Below are 18,270 nucleotides of genomic sequence, written 5' to 3' on the forward strand. Positions count from 1 at the left end.
AAAATCAGAGGTAATCACCAATCAGATTTGGAGCCCCAAGAAGAACAAAATTCATTAACATTTAATCTAAATTCTGAAGAAACAAAACCTGAGCAAACATAAGGAAGATCTCTACAACCTAGACAGAGACATTTATTTATAGGGAAGGTCCTCAACAACCATCTCTCCACTTCTCAGCCACAAAGTGTAGAAAGAATTTTTTCTGCCCCACAGACTTAAGTCAATGTTTCTTCCTCTTCTTTTTTTTTTTTTTTAAGATGGCATCTTGCTCTGTCACCCAGGCTGGGGTGCAGTAGTGTGATCTCAGCTCACTACAACCTCTTCCTCCTAGGTTCAAGCGACTCTTGAGCTTCAGCCTCCTGAGTAGCTGGAATTACATGCGGCCGCCACAATGTCTGGCTAGTCATTGTATTTTTTTTTTCTTAGTGGAGAGGGGTTTCACCATGCCCAGCCTGTTTCCTCTCTTGATAACAACTGGCTCGGCCGGGCGCGGTGGCTCAAGCCTGTAATCCCAGCACTTTGGGAGGCCGAGACGGGCGGATCACGAGGTCAGGAGATCGAGACCATCCTGGCTAACATGGTGAAACCCTGTCTCTACTAAAAATACAAAAAACTAGCCGGGCGACGTGGCGGGCGCCTGTAGTCCCAGCTACTCGGGAGGCTGAGGCAGGAGAATGGCGTGAATCCGGGAGGCGGAGCTTGCAGTGAGCTGAGATCCGGCCACTGTACTCCAGCCTGGGTGACAGAGCGAAACTCCGTCTCAAAAAAAAAAAAAAAAAAAAAAAACAACTGGCTCTACAACATAAGCCTCATCAGAGCCCACAAAATTATTGCTGAAGCTTCCATATGATTTAAAAAACATTTTTTTTTATTAGGCTGGGCATGGTGGCTCATGCTTGTATTCCTAGCACTCTGGAAGGTCGAAAAAGGTGGATCACTGGCGCTCAGGAGTTCAAGACCAACCAGGACAACACAGTGAGATGTCCTCTCTTTAAAAAAATACAAATACAAAAAAGCTAGGTGTGGTGGCTCACGCCTGTAATCCTAGGACTTTGGGAGGCTGAAGCAGGAGGATCATCAGAGGTCAGGAGTTTGAGACCAGCCTGACCAACATGGTGAAACCCCATCTCTACTAAAAATACAAAAATTAGCTGGGCATGGTGGCACGTGCCTGTAGTCCCAGCTACTTGGGAGACTGAGGCAGGAGAAACGGTTGAACCCAGGAGGCAGCGGTTGCAGGGAGTTCAGACTGCACCACTGCACTCCAGCTTGGGCTACAGAGCGAGACTCTGTCTCCATAAAAAAAAAAAATGCCGGCCGGGCGCGGTGGCTCAAGCCTGTAATCCCAGCACTTTGGGAGGCCGAGATGGGCGGATCACGAGGTCAGGAGATCGAGACCATCCTGGCTAACACGGTGAAACCCCGTCTCTACTAAAAATACAAAAAACTAGCCGGACGAGGTGGCGGGTGCCTGTAGTCCTAGCTACTCCGGAGGCTGAGGCAGGAGAATGGCGTAAACCCGGGAGGCGGAGCTTGCAGTGAGCTGAGATCCGGCCACTGTACTCCAGCCCGGGGGACAGAGCAAGACTCCGTCTCAAAAAAAAAAAAAAAAGCCCAGGCCCAGTGGCTCACGCCTGTAATCTGAGCACACTGGGAGGCCAAGGTGGGTGGATAACCTGAGGTCAGGAGTTCAAGACCAGCCTAGTCAACATGGAGACACCCTGTCTCTACTAAAAATATAAAAATTAGCCAGGTGTGGTGGCACACGCCTGTAATCCCAGCTATTTGGGAGGCTGAGGCAGGAAAATCACTTGAACCACAGAGGTGGAGGTTGCAGTGAGCCAAGATCGCCCCACTTCATTCCAGCCTGGGAGAAAAGGGCAAACTCAGTCTCAAAAAAAAAAAAAATTATTTTGTATTTCTGAAGGTATGATACATATACAATAAAATACACAAATTAGTATAAAACTTGATACAATTCAACTTATATGACAATGTAATACTACTCAAATCAAAACCCAAAAGGCTCCCTCCTTTAAACCTCAAATTGATAGCCACTCAAAAAAGTATATACTAGTCTTTTACACAAAAGTATATACTAGTCTATACTTACAGAAGTATACACTCACAAAAGTATATACTTACAGAAGTATAGACTAGTATATACTTTCTGTAACTATAGGTTAGTTTTTCTCAGATCTGAATTTTACATTAACAAAAACAGGCATGAGCCACCGTGCCTGGCCAGAAGATGTCTTTTATACTGACTCACATGTTGACCTTTTTTCTAGCACTCTTTATTCTTCCATTAGATCCAGTCAGGTCCCAAAATGTTGTGTCAAATTATAGTTTACCCTGAATCAGGACTTTTGTCATGTTTCCAAATAATGTAAACTTTGTAACAATTTATTCAATTTAATCTCCTTCTGCCTTTCTGCCATTCTTGTAATTTCTACCATTATAAATCCCAAATATTATTGTTTAAACAATCTGTATTACTTTATATTTAACCACATAGATTACCCTTTTCTCTGCTCCTTATTCCTTCATGGAGTCATGTGCTTTCATCTGGGACCACTATCCTTTATGCTGAAGACATTCCTTTACTTTTCTTAGACTGTGTGCTAGTGATAACTTTTCTACATTATGAATGCCTACAAACGTCTTTATTTGAAAGTAGTATCTACTGGATACAGAATTCCAGAGAGATAGTTTTTCTTTTACAATTGAAAAATGTTATTGTATTTGTCCTTTGGCTTTAATCATTTTTGTTGAAAAGTCAGCTATCAGTTTTATTATTATTCTCTTGAATTTAGTATGTTCTTCTCTACCCTTACCCCCACCCTCCATGTCTGCTTTTAAGATGTTAGTTTTTAAGAGATTAAGCATAATGTACCCGAGTGTGGTTTTCTCTATATATAAATCTGGATCTGTTCTTTTTGTGTGTATTTTTCAGTAGAGGCAAGACTCCTCTTGAACTCCTGGCCTCAGGCAACCCTACTGCCCTGGTCTCCCAAAGTGTTGAGCCCGGCCTGGCTCTGTCTTTCTTGTTTTGTGAGTTGGTATCTTTTAATTTGTTCCAAAGTCTTTTTGGCTATTATACATTCAAGTATCACTCCTCCTTCATTTGTTCTCTTATGGGTCTCTAATGACAAACATTAATTCTTTGGACTGTATCATTCTTTTTTCTTTTTCTTCTTCTAATAATAGAGACACACAGTCTTGCTGTATTGTCCAGGCTGGTCTCAAACTCCAGGGCTCAAGGGATCCTCCTGCCTTGGCCTCCCAAAGTGCTGAAATTACAGGTGTGAGCCACCATGTCCAGCCTGAACTGTATCTCACGTATCTTTTCCACTCTCCTCTCTGTCCTGGCCCCGCCCTACCTCAATCCAGTTTCTTTTTCTCTTGGTACTTCAGTTTCAATATATCTACTAATTTGTCTCTGAGTTCACTAACCTGTCTTCTGCTGTATGCAGTCTGTTTTTAAACCTATCAAATAATTTCAAGTATACTTTTCAGTTCTAAAATATTCACGATTCTTTTTACAGATTCCAATTCTCTCTTCAAATTCTCCATTTTCCCCTAGAATTTCTCTAATAGTGTTATTTTAAAAATACCTATCTACTAAGTCATATGGGAATATAAAAGGTAAGATAAACGATAATTGTTTTTAAAAATACCAAGGGATTTGAGTAGAAAGCTCATCTGATGTATCTTAGAAGGACTAAGATGTGCTGGATTGCAGCCTACATGTGATTAGAAAAAAAATCCTTACCTTTGCTAATGTTTTCTTGGAGTAAATGTCAGTACGTAGACCAAAGTTCTGCAAATCAATTGGTTTTTCCTTGTTTTTCTCAGGAAAATTTAGCATCTGTTGAGCAGCAGGAACCTGAGTCAAATAAATGATAAACGGCTGAGTTAGCCTCTTTAAAGTCAAGAGGGTAAATGTTTTTTAAAATTTGTTTGGGCTGGGCGTGGTGGCTCATGTCTGTAATCCCAGCACTTCGGGAGGCCGAGGCGGACGGATCACAAGGTCAGGAGCTCAAGACCAGCCTGACCAAAATGGTGAAACCCCGTCTCTACAGTATACCAAAACACACATACAAACAAGCATCAAAGAAACAGCACTAACAATAGCATTCCTAAATAGATATGCTATAAACAGACATTTGTTACTATTCAGGTCTGATGAAAAGTCAACATTAATTTACCTGAGGTGATCGAAGATGCAGAGGCACAAGCCCAGAGGGAGTATCAGCTAATACATTAAAATGAGGAGTAGGAGGAGGTCCCATTGCCATGGGTCTGCTTTCCGGGTCAACTTGGTAATTAACGAGTCCCCACTGCTCTAAAAAGGCATGGACCCTAAAGAATAAAGCTCGGAAAGTTAAAATCTAAAGAATCAATTTCATGTGCTTTATTATCATCATTACACCATTAAAAAACAGAAACAATAAAGCAAGTAAATGTGCTCAGCAGGCTATCAAACACCACAAATTACTTGACAGATTTTGTTTGTTATGTGGGGAACAATTTCTACAAGCCACCAATAATGTTGGTAACACAGCACCCCCCCAAACCTATTACAAAGTTTAATCATTTAAATCACAGAAATGAGAGCACAAATATGCATTTAGGTCCATGGTAATAAAAGAACCCACACACAGACCAAATACACACATAGAAAAAATCCACATTTTTCTTGACAGAGTCTCGCTCTGTCTCTCAGGCTGGAGTGCAATGGTGCGATCTCAGCTCACTGCAACCTCCTCCGCCTCCTCAGTTCAAGCGATTCTTCTGCCTCAGCCTCCCAAGTAGCTGAGAGTACAGGTGCCCGTCACCACGCCCAGCTAATTTTTGGTATTTTTAGTAGTAACAGGGTTTCGCCATGTTGGCCAGGCTGGTTTCGAACTCCTGACCTCAGGTGATCCACCCACCTCGGCCTCCCAAAGTGCTGGGATTACAGGTGTGGGCCACCGCACCTAGCTGTTTTTTTTTTTTTTTTTTTGGGCAGAGCTAGGTCGCAGAGTTTATCCACTCCCAACCTGAATCTACTCCTTCCCTGGTTATTTTATGATTTGACTAAAAAAATTAAAATGTGAACTGTAAAATCTAGAAAGCTAAATTAAATATTTATTTATCTTATTTATTTTATTTTTTTTGAGACACAATCTCGCTCTGTCGCCCAGGCTGGAATGCAGTGGGACAATCTCAGCTCACTGCAATCTCTGCCTCCTGAATTCTCCTGCCTCAGCCTCCCCAATAGCTAAGATTACAGTCATGTGCCACCACGCTCGGCTAATTTTTATATTTTTAGTAGAGAAGGGGTTTCGCCATGCCGGCCAGGCTCGAACTCCTGACCTCAGGTGATCTGCCCGCCTTGGCTTCTCCAAGTGCTGGGAATATAGGCATAAGCCACTGCACCCAGCCTAAATTAAATATTTTAAATTTTCAACCACTAATGCTGAATACAGTGCTCACGCCTGCAATCACAATACTTCAGGAGGCCAAGGCAGGAGAATTGCTTGAGGCCAGGAGATTGAGACCAGCCTTGGCAACATTATGAAATCCCATCTCGACAATAAAATTAAATTAATAAAATAAAATAAAAATAAAATAAATTGAATGAAATGAAAGGAAACAAAATACAATCAACCCCTAAATGACACAAGTAAAATTAGGTGTTTTACCCAATTGAAACAACCAATTTAATCAAGCAAACATTAGACGACAGCAAAGCATAAGTAAATTCCTACAGTTAAATGTCTCAGAAAAAGTCAAACATTTTACCTCATCACAGCACACACATCTCCAGTCAAGTTCCTCCGACAAGCAGTGCTAGTTAAATACTCTTGGGGGTTTAGGCGATACGTGTCAATCATAAAATTTCGATATGCCAAGTATCTAAAAAGCAATGGCAAAATTCATAAGGTGGACACGTATCCTTTCAGAAACAATGTTACTCAGAAACTCAAAAATCTTCAGATTCCTTAGAAATACAACAAATTAAGACGAGAGCATAAAAAACAGTGATATTATACTGCGTAAAGTTATGAGTGAATTTAGAACCACAAATATGCAAAACAACTGTTTATTAATGTATAATAACAAGTAATGTAACGACATTCATGTGAAGTAACAAATTCAAACTTGGTCATGGTAGTAGTTAACTGCAGAATTTGAAACTAACACATGGTTACATAGGCTATCTGCCTCAGTACCACATATCTATACTTTACTGTGTGCAGGGCACTGTTATAAGCAATGTATGTCTGACAATTGAATCCTCATAATCGCTCTATATTGCAGGTAGGGTCTACTATCATCTCATTTATGGGTGAGGAAACAAACACTGAGTTGTGAGAGAATTTGTCCTAGCCACAGGGTTGGTAACTGAAGGAGCCAGAATTCATTGCAGCCAGTGTGGTGGCTCTTCAATCTATGCTCTCAACCTCTGTTGCCTATCACTTCTGTATTTCAAATGTGGCACGTAGATTTGGCTCTGAAAATAGCTATGTAACTTCTCGTGGCAGTTTTTTTTTTTTTTTTTTTTGAGATGGAGTCTTGCTCTGTCGCCCAGGCTGGAGTGCAGTGGCCGGATCTCAACTCATTGCCAGCTCTGCCTCCCGGGTTTACGCCATTCTCCTGCCTCAGCCTCCCGAGTAGCTGGGACTACAGGTGCCCGCCACCTCGCCCGGCTAGTTTTTTGTATTTTTTAGTAGAGACGGGGTTTCACCGCGTTACCAGGATGGTCTCGATCTCCTGACCTCGTGATCCGCCCGCCTCGGCCTCCCAAAGTGCTGGGATTACAGGCTTGAGCCACCGTGCCCGGCCCTCGTGGCAGTTCTTTAAGGGAGATCATGGCTGAGCAATAAGTAGAATCCATGAGACCAAATCCAGAAAAGAACATACGAAAATGGAGAGAGAAACTGAGATTCTGTTACAGCAGATTCCAATGACTTCTGTCACAAAATATAGTACTTAATAACAAGAGTGTTAAGGACTTTGAGACCTAGCAACAGTTCTTGGCACACAAGGAAAACAAAACTCAGGCAGCCAAGATCACGCCACTGCACTCCAGCCCGTGTGACGGAATGACTTTGTTCCCCCGCCAAAAAAAAAAAAAAAATCAACAGATTATACCCTGATTAATACATGGGAGGGTATCTACAGTACTGAAAGGTGTGTACTTATATATAGGGACAAGGGTTCCAGAAGTATATACTGATGAATCATCAGGGAAAAACAAAAAGTACTTCCTGCCAAACTTCTTCCTTCCAATAAGAGTTTCTCTATTTCCAATGCAAAAGCACAAAAATCCTTTATGTAATTAAGCTCAATTCACATGCAGCTATATCATCATGTCTTTTAATTAGCAGTCATGCATCAGGAAGATAAAGATTTATTTTCTCCTGGATGAATAGAACATGCACACACAAGCTGAAAGTTGTTAGGACACACTGGGCGTGGTGGCTCATGCCTATAATCCTAGCACTTTGAGAGGCCAAGGCAAGTGGATCACTTGAGGTCAGGAGTTCGAGACCAGCCTGGCCAACATGGTGAAACCCCATCTCTACTAAAAATACAAAAATTAGCCAGGTGTGGTGGTGCATGCCTGTAGTCCCAGCTACTTGGGAGGCTGAGGCAGGAGAATGGCTTGAACCCAGGAGGCGGAGGCTGAAGCGAGCCAAGATTACAACACTGTACCCCAAGTCTGAGCGACAGAGTGAGACTCCATCTCAATTAAAAAAAGAAAAAAAAAAGTAAGTTGTGAGGATAAATCTGAATTCATTATAGTAAAAATTGGTTTAAAATCCAAACTTAAACTCCAAGAGCTGATGTCCATACAGTTCAAGGCTTAGAAATAAAAGAATACCCTAGGCAACATGGTGAAACCCCCGTCTCCACCAAAAAATAGATAGATATATAGACAGACAGACAGACAGAGAGAGAGATATCAGCCAGGTGTGCTGACATGTGCCTGTTCTCCCAGCTACTGAAGAGGCTCAGGTGGGAGGATCCTTTCAGTCCAGAAGGCAGAGATTGCTGTGAGCCAAGATCATGACACTGCACACTAGCCTGGGCAAGACAGTGAGACCCTGTCTCAAAAAAACATGAAAGAAAAACCCCCAAAAAAACAAAAAACAAAACTAGATACAATTTCCTTTGTACCATGGAATGCTATACAAATGAGATATGAACACTGTTCTGAAAGGAGTATTTGCAAACTTCCAAGAATCAGCAATAAGAAACTCAGGTGGATGCTTGAAGAGCCCCTACCACACACAGGCAAATAAACAAGTTTTCTAAAACACTGGCCTCACATTTCTGGAGTCTTGGATTTGTTTTTTCCATTGAAGAACTCAGGAAGAGCACGCCGTTCAATCACATGAATACTGAAAAGAAGAAGAAAAAAAAAGGTTTAGGAGTCTTCTTTCTAAAAGAATAAAATCATTAAATATTCTAAGTAAAAGTGATGAATCCAAAACCTGAGTACTGCTTGCCAAAATTAATTGGCTTACACTAGTTTCTATGTATTAACAGCATACAAGAAAGTTAAGGAAAGCTTTCTCTTTCTTACTCCCAATACTTACTGTAGTTTTTCTATTCCCATAACCAAACTAAAAAACTACTACTGACACACTGAAAACTATATATTTTATTATTTTTTGGCATAATACATCATAACTAGATAAGAAGCCACAAGATACGAATAATTCTTTGAAAAATGTTGACAAAAACAAAGTAGCTGGCATGGCATGGCAACAAACTGATGAAACAAATGACCAGAGTAGAGACAATAAATTTGCAAGTCTCAGCTTCTCAGGCTATTAACATAAATGAGCCTTTGTCCAGCCCTCAGAAACACTGTGATAAATTACTTTTTAGTTTTTAGTTTTGGTGGAGGTGCTGGGGAGATAAATTAATTTTTAAAAATTTTCAGTATCAATTGCTTTTAATAATATCATAGAAGTACATTTTAACAATATATACAAATACTAATAATTTTATGAAATGTTATAGGTCATAAGCAGAGATCAGGTAAAATGATCAGGCCTAACAGTATAAAAATGAACCAACTGTATATCTAGCACAAAGTTTTTGCTGCTAATGCAAGTGTCATCTTCCTGATGACATTTTAAGTTTCTCAGTGGCTTTCCAGATATGCAACATGTAAGTATTGGTTGCATGGCAAAGAGCAAATCGATGGTCTGGGAATATAACTCAAATTATTCACTCTTTGAGTATTTGGTAACATTTAAATTAAATTGGATTTGTAGGGTAAAATACTATAAATACAATGAATTACCTGCAAACTTCTAGAAAGACAATTTCTAAGATGAATTAATGCTATATAAATATATATATAATGACTTCTAAAAGAATAACCGTAAGGAACTAATTACATAATTCTAATATAACTCCCAATGTTTTCATTGTTACAGGTTAGGAAGAGCCCACTTTTAAAAAAATTCTGTTTATCTTTGGAATGTGTTTGTGTTTTTTTGTTTGTTTTGTTGTTGTTGAGATAGAGTCTTGCTCTGTCACCCTGGCTGGAGTGCAGAGATGTGATCTAAACACACGCGTGAACCCGGGAGGGGGAAGCTGCAGTGAGCCGAGATCACACCACTGCACTCCAGCCAGGGCGACAGAGCAAGACTCTGTCTCAACAACAAAACAAACAAACAAAAAAACATAAACACATTCCAAAGATAAAAATCACTTTCCATCTCCCTTCGTCAAAGGTGACAGTAATTTCTGATGAGGAACATGGGCAGAAAGGCACAACCTGATTTCAAGGAAAGTTATTGTACTGCTCAATACCATGCTCACAGATGAAGTGGTCACTCACCAGTTATAATCAAACCATGATGCATAACTAGGAATAATAATGTGATTGGTCTGCTCTGTCACATTATCTTCCCCAGGGTCAACTGATCGACTCTGATCACCTTTGGCAGGATCTTCATCTTCCTACAGAAAAGAAGACAAAGTTGAAAGAAAGAAAGAAAGAACTACAGATATCTATCTATCTATCTATCTTGATATATATGTATCTATATATAACATCTCTCACACTTTAGTTGTTAGGTTAAAGAAAATGAAGCTCCCTGGGCCGGGCACGGTGGCTCAAGCCTGTAATCCCAGCACTTTGGGAGGCCGAGACGGGCGGATCACGAGGTCAGGAGATCGAGACCATCCTGGCGAACATGGTGAAACCCCGTCTCTACTAAAAAATACAAAAAACTAGCCGGGCGAGGTGGTGGGCACCTGTAGTCCCAGCTACTCGGGAGGCTGAGCCAGGAGAATGGCGTAAACCCGGGAGGCAGAGCTGGCAATGAGTTGAGATCCGGCCACTGCACTCCAGCCTGGGCGACAGAGACTCCGTCTCAAAAAAAAAAAAAAAAAAAAAAGCTCCCTGATTCGATCAGATATTCAAAAAACAAATTTCAAGTAAAAACAACCTTTCACAGTATTTAAGGTTTAAGGTACAAGGTAGCCAGCTGACAGATAAGGTTTTGTTGCTCATTTATGATAATGAGGGAATCAATGCAGAGAAGATAGGTCTCTCATAATAAGATTAACAAGTTGATTGAATAAAAGTCTGTTTCAATGCACAGGACTTCAGACTAAATAAATAACTCATAACCTAGATCTCATTCCATAACAGCTTGCTTCTTCCTTGCCCAGTTTTACTTAATCTAAAGTAAATGTTTACTTGATATACATTTTTATCACATACATTTAAATGTATTTTAAATATGTTTTTTGATATTGAAATGTTCTCCAATTTTCTCTCTGTGGTGATTTTATTATTTGTAACCTTATGAAATTCTTTTCTATTAAAAAAACAAATTATGGGCTGGGCAAGGTTGTCTCACGCCTGTAATTCCAACACTTGGGAGGCTGAGGCAGGAGGATCACTTGAGACCAAAAGATCAGCACCAGCCTGGGCAACACAGTCAGACTTTGTCTCTACTAAACATTTAGAAATTAGCTGGACATAGTGGTGCATGCCTGCCGTCCCAGCTACTTGAGAGGCTGAAGTCAGGAGGACTGCTTGAGCATAGGAGGTCAAGGCTGCAGTGAGCTGTATTTCCACCACTGCACAGCACTCCAGCCTAGGCAAGACCCTGCCTCAAAAAAATAAGCAAAAACCCAAATTTTGAATCAGTTTTCTTTTACAATGGCTTCAAAATTTAATTTCTACCTTTAACTTAATTCAACCTAAATTTCCTGTTCAGTATCTGAAGTGACGATCTAGTGTTACTACCTATAAACTTAACAGTTTCTATAAGAATAGTAAAAAGGAATAAATTTAAAGCTGAAAACACCAAGGACTCTAGTTATTACTTAAATGATATTGAATACAAACATGATAATAACGATGACAAGGGTAACAAATTTTATTTCCCAAATCACAGAAGCTAGCAAAAAATATTCTCAAGGCTGACCTCTTTTTATTATAGCTTTAGTTAATACATTTTTGTGGTACAGACTTTACAAATCATTTAGGACACAAAACATTTCCCTTATTCAGAAAAAACAGAAAGAGGCTGGCATTGCAATTAATGAAGGACAACAGTGACCTCAATCAGAAAACAATAAGGAGGATGACATTCTGGGAGACTGCTTTAGAGACAATACCTCTAATCCTTTCAAGCTATATAAACGACTGGTATATGGCTTCAAATCCTCTTATCTTTGGCATTAAAATGAAGGAATTTGACTTTCCTTTTTAGCTGGGACCACAGGCAGATGTCACCACACCAAGCTAATTTTTTAAGTTTTTGTAGACGCAGGGTATCCCCGTGTTGTGCTGGCTGGTTTTCAACTCCTGGGCTAAAAGTGATTCTCCCACCTGGCCTCTCAAAGAACTAGGATTACAGACATAGCCACTGCACTCAACACTTTACATTAAAAAAAGACAGAGTGTCTTGCACTGTTGCCCAGGCTAGAGCATAGTGGCAAAATTTTGGCTCACGCCAGTATACAATTCCTAACCTCAAGCAATCCTCCCATCTCAGCTTTCCAAAATGCTGAGGTTATAGGTGCCAGTCACTATTTACTCTAAATAACATCTTTTTGTACAGGTAATGTTCATTAATAAGTGGCTCTTTGACTAAATAACTTTTATTTTTGTTTTTTTAAATCATAGCACATCAGGGACACTAGCAGGGAGGATGAAAATTTCCTCTAAGTAAAATCTTGGGGTCCAAGAAAGTCAAGTATTTTGCCAAGCGCAGTGGTTGTCACCTGAAATCCCATCACTTTGGGAGGCTGAGGCAGGCAGACTGCTTGAGCCCAGCAGTTCGTAACCAGCCTGGGCAACATAGAAAAACTCCATCTCTACAAAAAATAAAAAAATTAGTTGGGTGTAGTGGTGCACACAAGTAGTCTCAGCTACTCGGGAGACTGAGGTGGGAGAGGGATCACCTAAGCCCAGGAGGTCAAGGTTACAGTGAGCTGAAAGCCTGTCTCAAAAAAAACAACTAACAAAAACACCTTCCAGAAATGGTTCTTATGCTGTATTTGTTTTCCTTGGGGGAAAAACTAAAAAATAAATAAATAAATAAATAAATAATTCAAAAACCAGAAGGGCTTCATAGTCCAAAAATTGGTCTACGTACAATTCAGTGCTTCTACTGTTCGGTACACAGGACCCTTAGAGAAGCTCTCTCACAACAGGCTTAACTGAATTGTTACCTTTCCTCCTGCTGTGACTGTTTCTTCATCCTGCTCATCTGCAAAACCAAAACACACAATTCATTTTCAAAACAGGTAAATGTTCTTTGGGTTATATGGAAAATTAATGGTCTAAGAACTGAAACTAGACAAAGAAAAGGAATGAAATAGAGCATTATAAAAGCAAAATCACTCTGAATAATTCACTAAATTAGAATTTTACACAGAATCACAGACGTAATTAGAAATTCAAAGCAAAGATCATTAAAAATTTCAAACAGTAGGGAATTTAATTACTACTTGAGCTAACATCATAGTCATGATCTTAATAACAGACAAAGGACTTGATTATGATTCTTGTCTCCTGGGTTTTGCTAAAATAACAACATTTTGGGTTCCAAAAGAATTGAGTAAAGAATGATGAGTAAAAAAACAAGTGATAACCAATCCCTTACTAACCTTAGTAAGACAATGCCTTCTGAGGATACAGGGCTCCGCATGAGAGAAAGCCCAGGTAAAATTTCTAAACTAGACAGTTGATTTCCACAGTGAAAAGCAAAACTGCCAGTACAGAATAGGAAAGAGGTAGTATTAAAGAACAACAAATTACATTATTATATGTCTGCAATATTTAAGCTTTTTATGACTACTGTGACAGTTGGCACTAGGTAAGGCATGATGAAGTTCAAAAAGAACACGGATGCTGGGTGCAGCAGTGCACATCTACAGTCCCAGCTACTCTGGAGACTGAAGTGGGAGAATCACTCAAGGCCAGGAGTCCAAGTCCAGCCTGGGCAACACAGCAAGATCTTATCTCTTATTTAAAAAAAAAAAAAAAAAAAAGGGTAGGGTGCGGTTGCTCACAGCTATAATACCAACACTCTTGGCCGGGCGCGGTGGCTCAAGCCTGTAATCCCAGCACTTTGGGAGGCCGAGACGGGCGGATCACGAGGTCAGGAGATCGAGACCATCCTGACTAACACGGTGAAACCCCGTCTCTACTAAAAAATACAAAAAAACTAGCCGGGCGAGATGGCGGGCGCCTGTAGTCCCAGCTACTCGGGAGGCTGAGGCAGGAGAATGGCGTGAACCCGGGAGGCGGAGCTTGCAGTGAGCTGAGATCCGGCCACTGCACTCCAGCCTGGGCGACAGAGCGAGACTCCGTCTCAAAAAAAAAAAAAAAAAATACCAACACTCTTGATGGCTGGTACAGCATATAGCAAAAATAAACAGAAATTTATCAGATTTTGAAAAATGCTATACAAAGAATAAACATGAATATAGTAGAGAGGAAGTGGGTAGGCGGATACTTCAGAGCAAGTAAAGAGGTGTCTCTGAAAAGGTGGCCTTTAAGTTGAAATGTTAAGAGATGAGAAAGACAAGGTAATTATTCCACAGAAAGGAAAAAACCAAATCAAAGGGCCTCCAGTTGGATTGGCTTGGTGACTTCACAAAACAGAAAGCCACTATGAAAACGCATAAAGGCTGAGCAAAATAGACAAACCACAACAGCAAGTGCAGTGATACAAAGCATTGGCAGGAAACATAAGACAGACCAGGACCGAAATTGGGATTCTGCAAAATATTTGGAAAGAGGTTACTGAACCTCTTTAAATCTCCATTTCCTCATCAATAAAACAAAACAGTTTTAATAGTGAAGTGCAAACACACGTAGAACAAGATCCGACAACTACTCATGCCACCCAGAGATGGACATGGTGGCTTAACGTGTTAGTCACAAATACTTGCTAACAAGGAATAGGCGATTCTGGATGTGAAAAAAATATGGTATTAATTACCAGTAGGAGTTCTGCAGCTCTGCATAGTGACTATTTTTATCTAGGAAGTAACTAACAGAAACAAATCTAGGTAAGGCTGCCAAAAACAAACCTGGTACATTGGACAATGGTAAACCATAGGATAACCAACCTCTTACTAGAAACTATTAGTTTGACTTAATAATCTCTCCCATTACTCAAATTACACATTTTGTCTGACAAGTTTCATTCCCCAAGGTAGTCTTGGTACTCAATGGAAAGATACTTCTGATAATACTAAATTAGCTGATCCCTAAATGGTAATATTCAATAAATGTTCTCTTCCTTCTTTCAGATGTGAGAAAATACGCTCCACACCAAACAACTGAATCCTTCAGAGACCTGAAGAATGAAAGACCTGTATTTGACGAGGTAGCATATAAGGCAGAACACAGAGCAGTTAAAACAACAGCTCTGGTCAGGCACGGTGGCTCACGCCTGTAATCCCAGCACTTTGGGAGGCTGAGGTGGGTGGGTCGCCTGAGGTCAGGAGTTCGAGATCAGTCTGGCCAACCTGGTGAAACCCCATCTCTACTAATAATACAAAAATTAGCCGGGCATGGTGGCACGTGCCTGTAGTCCCAGCTACTCAGGGTGCTGAGGCAGGAGAATCACTTGAACCCGGGAGGAGGAGGTTGCAGTGAGCCAAGATCGTGCCACTGCACTCCAGCCTTGGTAACAGACCGAGACTCCATCTCAGAAAATAATAATGACTGCAATTTATTCAAATACAGAATTCCTTAATTAGAAGATAGAATTGACGTCTCATTTTCTAAAAAAGGAGATCTTGAAAATCCCTTTCAGGTTTAAAATTCCATAAAGTCAAACATTTAGTATATACCGAAAACATCAGGTTCTCCTTTACAAGTGAATAAAAGAAATCAAGGCTATTGTCTCATCCACAACTCTCCAGAACAAAGATGTTTAAAACTACCCCTATTTAATTTTTAAAGAGAACAAGTGATTATACTTTTCTCTATTTTCCTGCAAAATCACTCAAGAATTACACCTTGTGAAAATGTACTCTAAGACTTGGAAATACTAGGAAAAGATGATGTCATTCTCATTTCATACTGCTTAGAAACTTTAATTTGACTTACAAAGTATTAACACTCCACAGATTTTTGTTCTAACAATACAATATCAATTTGCATACTATGTTACAAAAACAATTCTTTCAGCGACATTTGAAAAAGTACTTTAATTAGAATTATTTCGTTAAAACTCATATTCATGGCCGGGCGCGGTGGCTCAAGCCTGTAATCCCAGCACTTTGGGAGGCCGAGACAGGCGGATCACGAGGTCAGGAGATCGAGACCATCCTGGCGAACACGGTGAAACCCCGTCTCTACTAAAAAAATACAAAAAACTAGCTGGGCGAGGTGGCAGGCGCCTGTAGTCCCAGCTACTCGGGAGGCTGAGGCAGGAGAATGGCGTGAACCCGGGAGGCGGAGTGAGCTGAGATCCAGCCACTGCACTCCAGCCTGGGCGACAGGAAGAGACTCGGTCTCAAAAAAAAAAAAAAAAAAACTCATATTCATATTCAATTACAGTATTACCACCTTTGCTAGTTTGTAGAAAAATATGCTCCAACAGGGGGAGATCACTAAGAATGGCAACAATGGATCACAGGAAATGAACTTTCCTACAACAGTAGCTACCCAAATTATAATGGCACTAAGAGTAAGCCACAGCTAATATCCTGCAGTGGTTAAGCACAAGTCTCACTTAAGAAAGGAGTATCGGCCAGTCATGGCGGCTCACGCCTGTAATCCCAGCACTTTGGGAGGCCGAGACAGCCGGATCATGAGGTCAGAAGTTCGACACAGGCCTGATCAACACGGTGAAACCCCGTCTCTACTAAATATACAAAAATTAGCTGTGCGTGGTGGCATGTGCCTGTAATCCCAGCTACTCAGGAGGCTGAAGCAGAATTGCTTAAACCCAGGAGGCAGAGTTCGCAGTGAGCCGAGGTCGTGCCACCGCACTCTGCCCTGGGCAACAGAGCAAGATTCTGTCTCAAGAAAAAAAAAAGAGGGAGGAGGGAGGGATTGCATTGGGGAGTTATACATGATATAAACGTCATGCACATGTACCCTAGAACTTAAAGTATAATAAAAAAAAAAAAAAAAGAAAGGAGTGTATCAAGCTGGGCATGGTGGTATGTGCCTACAATCCAAACTACTTGGAAGACTAAGGTGGGAAAATCGCTGGAGCCCAGACGTTTAAAGCTGTGGTGGTCTATATTACGCCACTGCACTCTAGGCTTACCAACAGAACAAGACCTCGTCTCTAAAAAACAGATAAAAATAAAGAAAGAATAGACTATCAAAGGAGATGACATATTCAAGAGAGAAAGCACAGACCACTGTATATTTTTTGGGGGGGTGCTTACCGAGATCCGCTACAGTTCCTCCTTTAACAGGTGTATTTTCACTATCTTTCTTTAGGTTCACTAGAAAAACAAAAGAGTTATGTTTATGTGGGAAAGTTGTACTTGTTTTAGAAAGAAAACAGAACAGGACATGATTAAACGACATGCATCTCACTACAACTGCAACACAATTCCATATTTTCAGGTAAAAATCATAAGTCCAGATATGAAATATTTAGTAGATTATATTCTAATTACCCAAGCACCATGTATTTTCATCATGAAAGTAAACAATACAAAATACTCAACAAAACATGAAAATAATCTTTCAATCCCTTCCATAAAGTTTTTTTATTGAAGTTTACGTTGCATTTGTTTTGATTCTCACTTCTATTCCATTCATTCATTTAAAAAAAAATTAAGGAAGAACTAATACCTTTTCAGTTTGTTTTGAGACCGGGACTCAGTCTGTCGCCCAAGCTTGAGTGCAGTGGTACGATCATGGCTCACCGCAGCCTTGACCTCCCAGGCTCAAGCGATCCTTTGATCTCAGGCTCCTAAGGAATTAGACTATGGGCACATGCCACGATACCTAGATAAATTTTTTATAGAAACATGGTTTCACCATGTTGCCTAGGCTAGTCTCGAACTCCTGAGCTCATGCAATCCACTCACATCAGCCTCCCAAAATGCCGGGATCACAGACATGAGCCACTGCGTCTGGCCAAAAGAATCTTTTATACATCCATATGGACGTCAAAATATATCCTGAGGGTTTTTTAACTCTATGTAAATGTTATCAATACTGTGCTTAGTTCTTAGCACTGACCTTCTTTTCACGTAAGAACTTTGAGTTACATTACATTTCTCTCATTTTTACAAGTCCACTGTGTCCATGGGTGGATGTAAGTTAACTGGCCCTACATTTGTGGAAATCATGTTTATTTTGAATATTTAACTGTTCAAAAACATTATTTTGTAATTATCATTGTGGGCACATGTAATTATTTAAGATAAATTCTTTTTTTTTTTTTTTTTTTTTTTTTTTTTTTTTTTTTTTTGAGACGGAGTCTCGCTCTGCCGCCCAGGCTGGAGTGCAGTGGCCGGATCTCGACTCACTGCAAGCTCCGCCTCCGGGTTCACGCCATTCTCCTGCCTCAGCCTCCCGAGTAGCTGGGACTACAGGCGCCCGCCACGTCGCCCGGCGGGCGCGGTGGCTCAAGCCTGTAATCCCAGCACTTTGGGAGGCCGAGACGGGCGGATCACGAGGTCAGGAGATCGAGACCATCCTGGCTACCATGGTGAAACCCCGTCTCTACTAAAAATATTTAAGATAAATTCTAAAAATAAAACACTGCAACTAAAGGTACACATTTCAAACTTTTAAAAACA

General features: G+C 40.5%; 1 protein-coding gene across 2 annotated transcripts in view; it reads right to left on the minus strand.

Annotated features, from left to right (window-relative positions):
• The window catches only part of SMARCC1 (SWI/SNF related, matrix associated, actin dependent regulator of chromatin subfamily c member 1), a 195,094-nt gene that overhangs the window by 87,259 nt on the left and 89,565 nt on the right, over nucleotides 1-18,270 (minus strand). For both annotated transcript variants that reach the window (XM_033205621.1, XM_033205632.1), the window contains exons 12-18: nucleotides 16,900-16,959; nucleotides 12,709-12,746; nucleotides 9,854-9,975; nucleotides 8,325-8,396; nucleotides 5,791-5,904; nucleotides 4,212-4,365; nucleotides 3,776-3,889 (exon numbers count right to left, since the gene is read on the minus strand). In XM_033205621.1, the coding sequence (XP_033061512.1) occupies nucleotides 3,776-3,889; nucleotides 4,212-4,365; nucleotides 5,791-5,904; nucleotides 8,325-8,396; nucleotides 9,854-9,975; nucleotides 12,709-12,746; nucleotides 16,900-16,959 (674 nt within the window). The remainder of the gene's footprint in view (nucleotides 1-3,775; nucleotides 3,890-4,211; nucleotides 4,366-5,790; nucleotides 5,905-8,324; nucleotides 8,397-9,853; nucleotides 9,976-12,708; nucleotides 12,747-16,899; nucleotides 16,960-18,270) is intronic.

This window comes from Trachypithecus francoisi, unplaced genomic scaffold (assembly GCF_009764315.1).
Source record: "Trachypithecus francoisi isolate TF-2019V2 unplaced genomic scaffold, Tfra_2.0 Lachesis_group0, whole genome shotgun sequence".
Lineage (NCBI taxonomy): Eukaryota > Metazoa > Chordata > Mammalia > Primates > Cercopithecidae > Trachypithecus > Trachypithecus francoisi.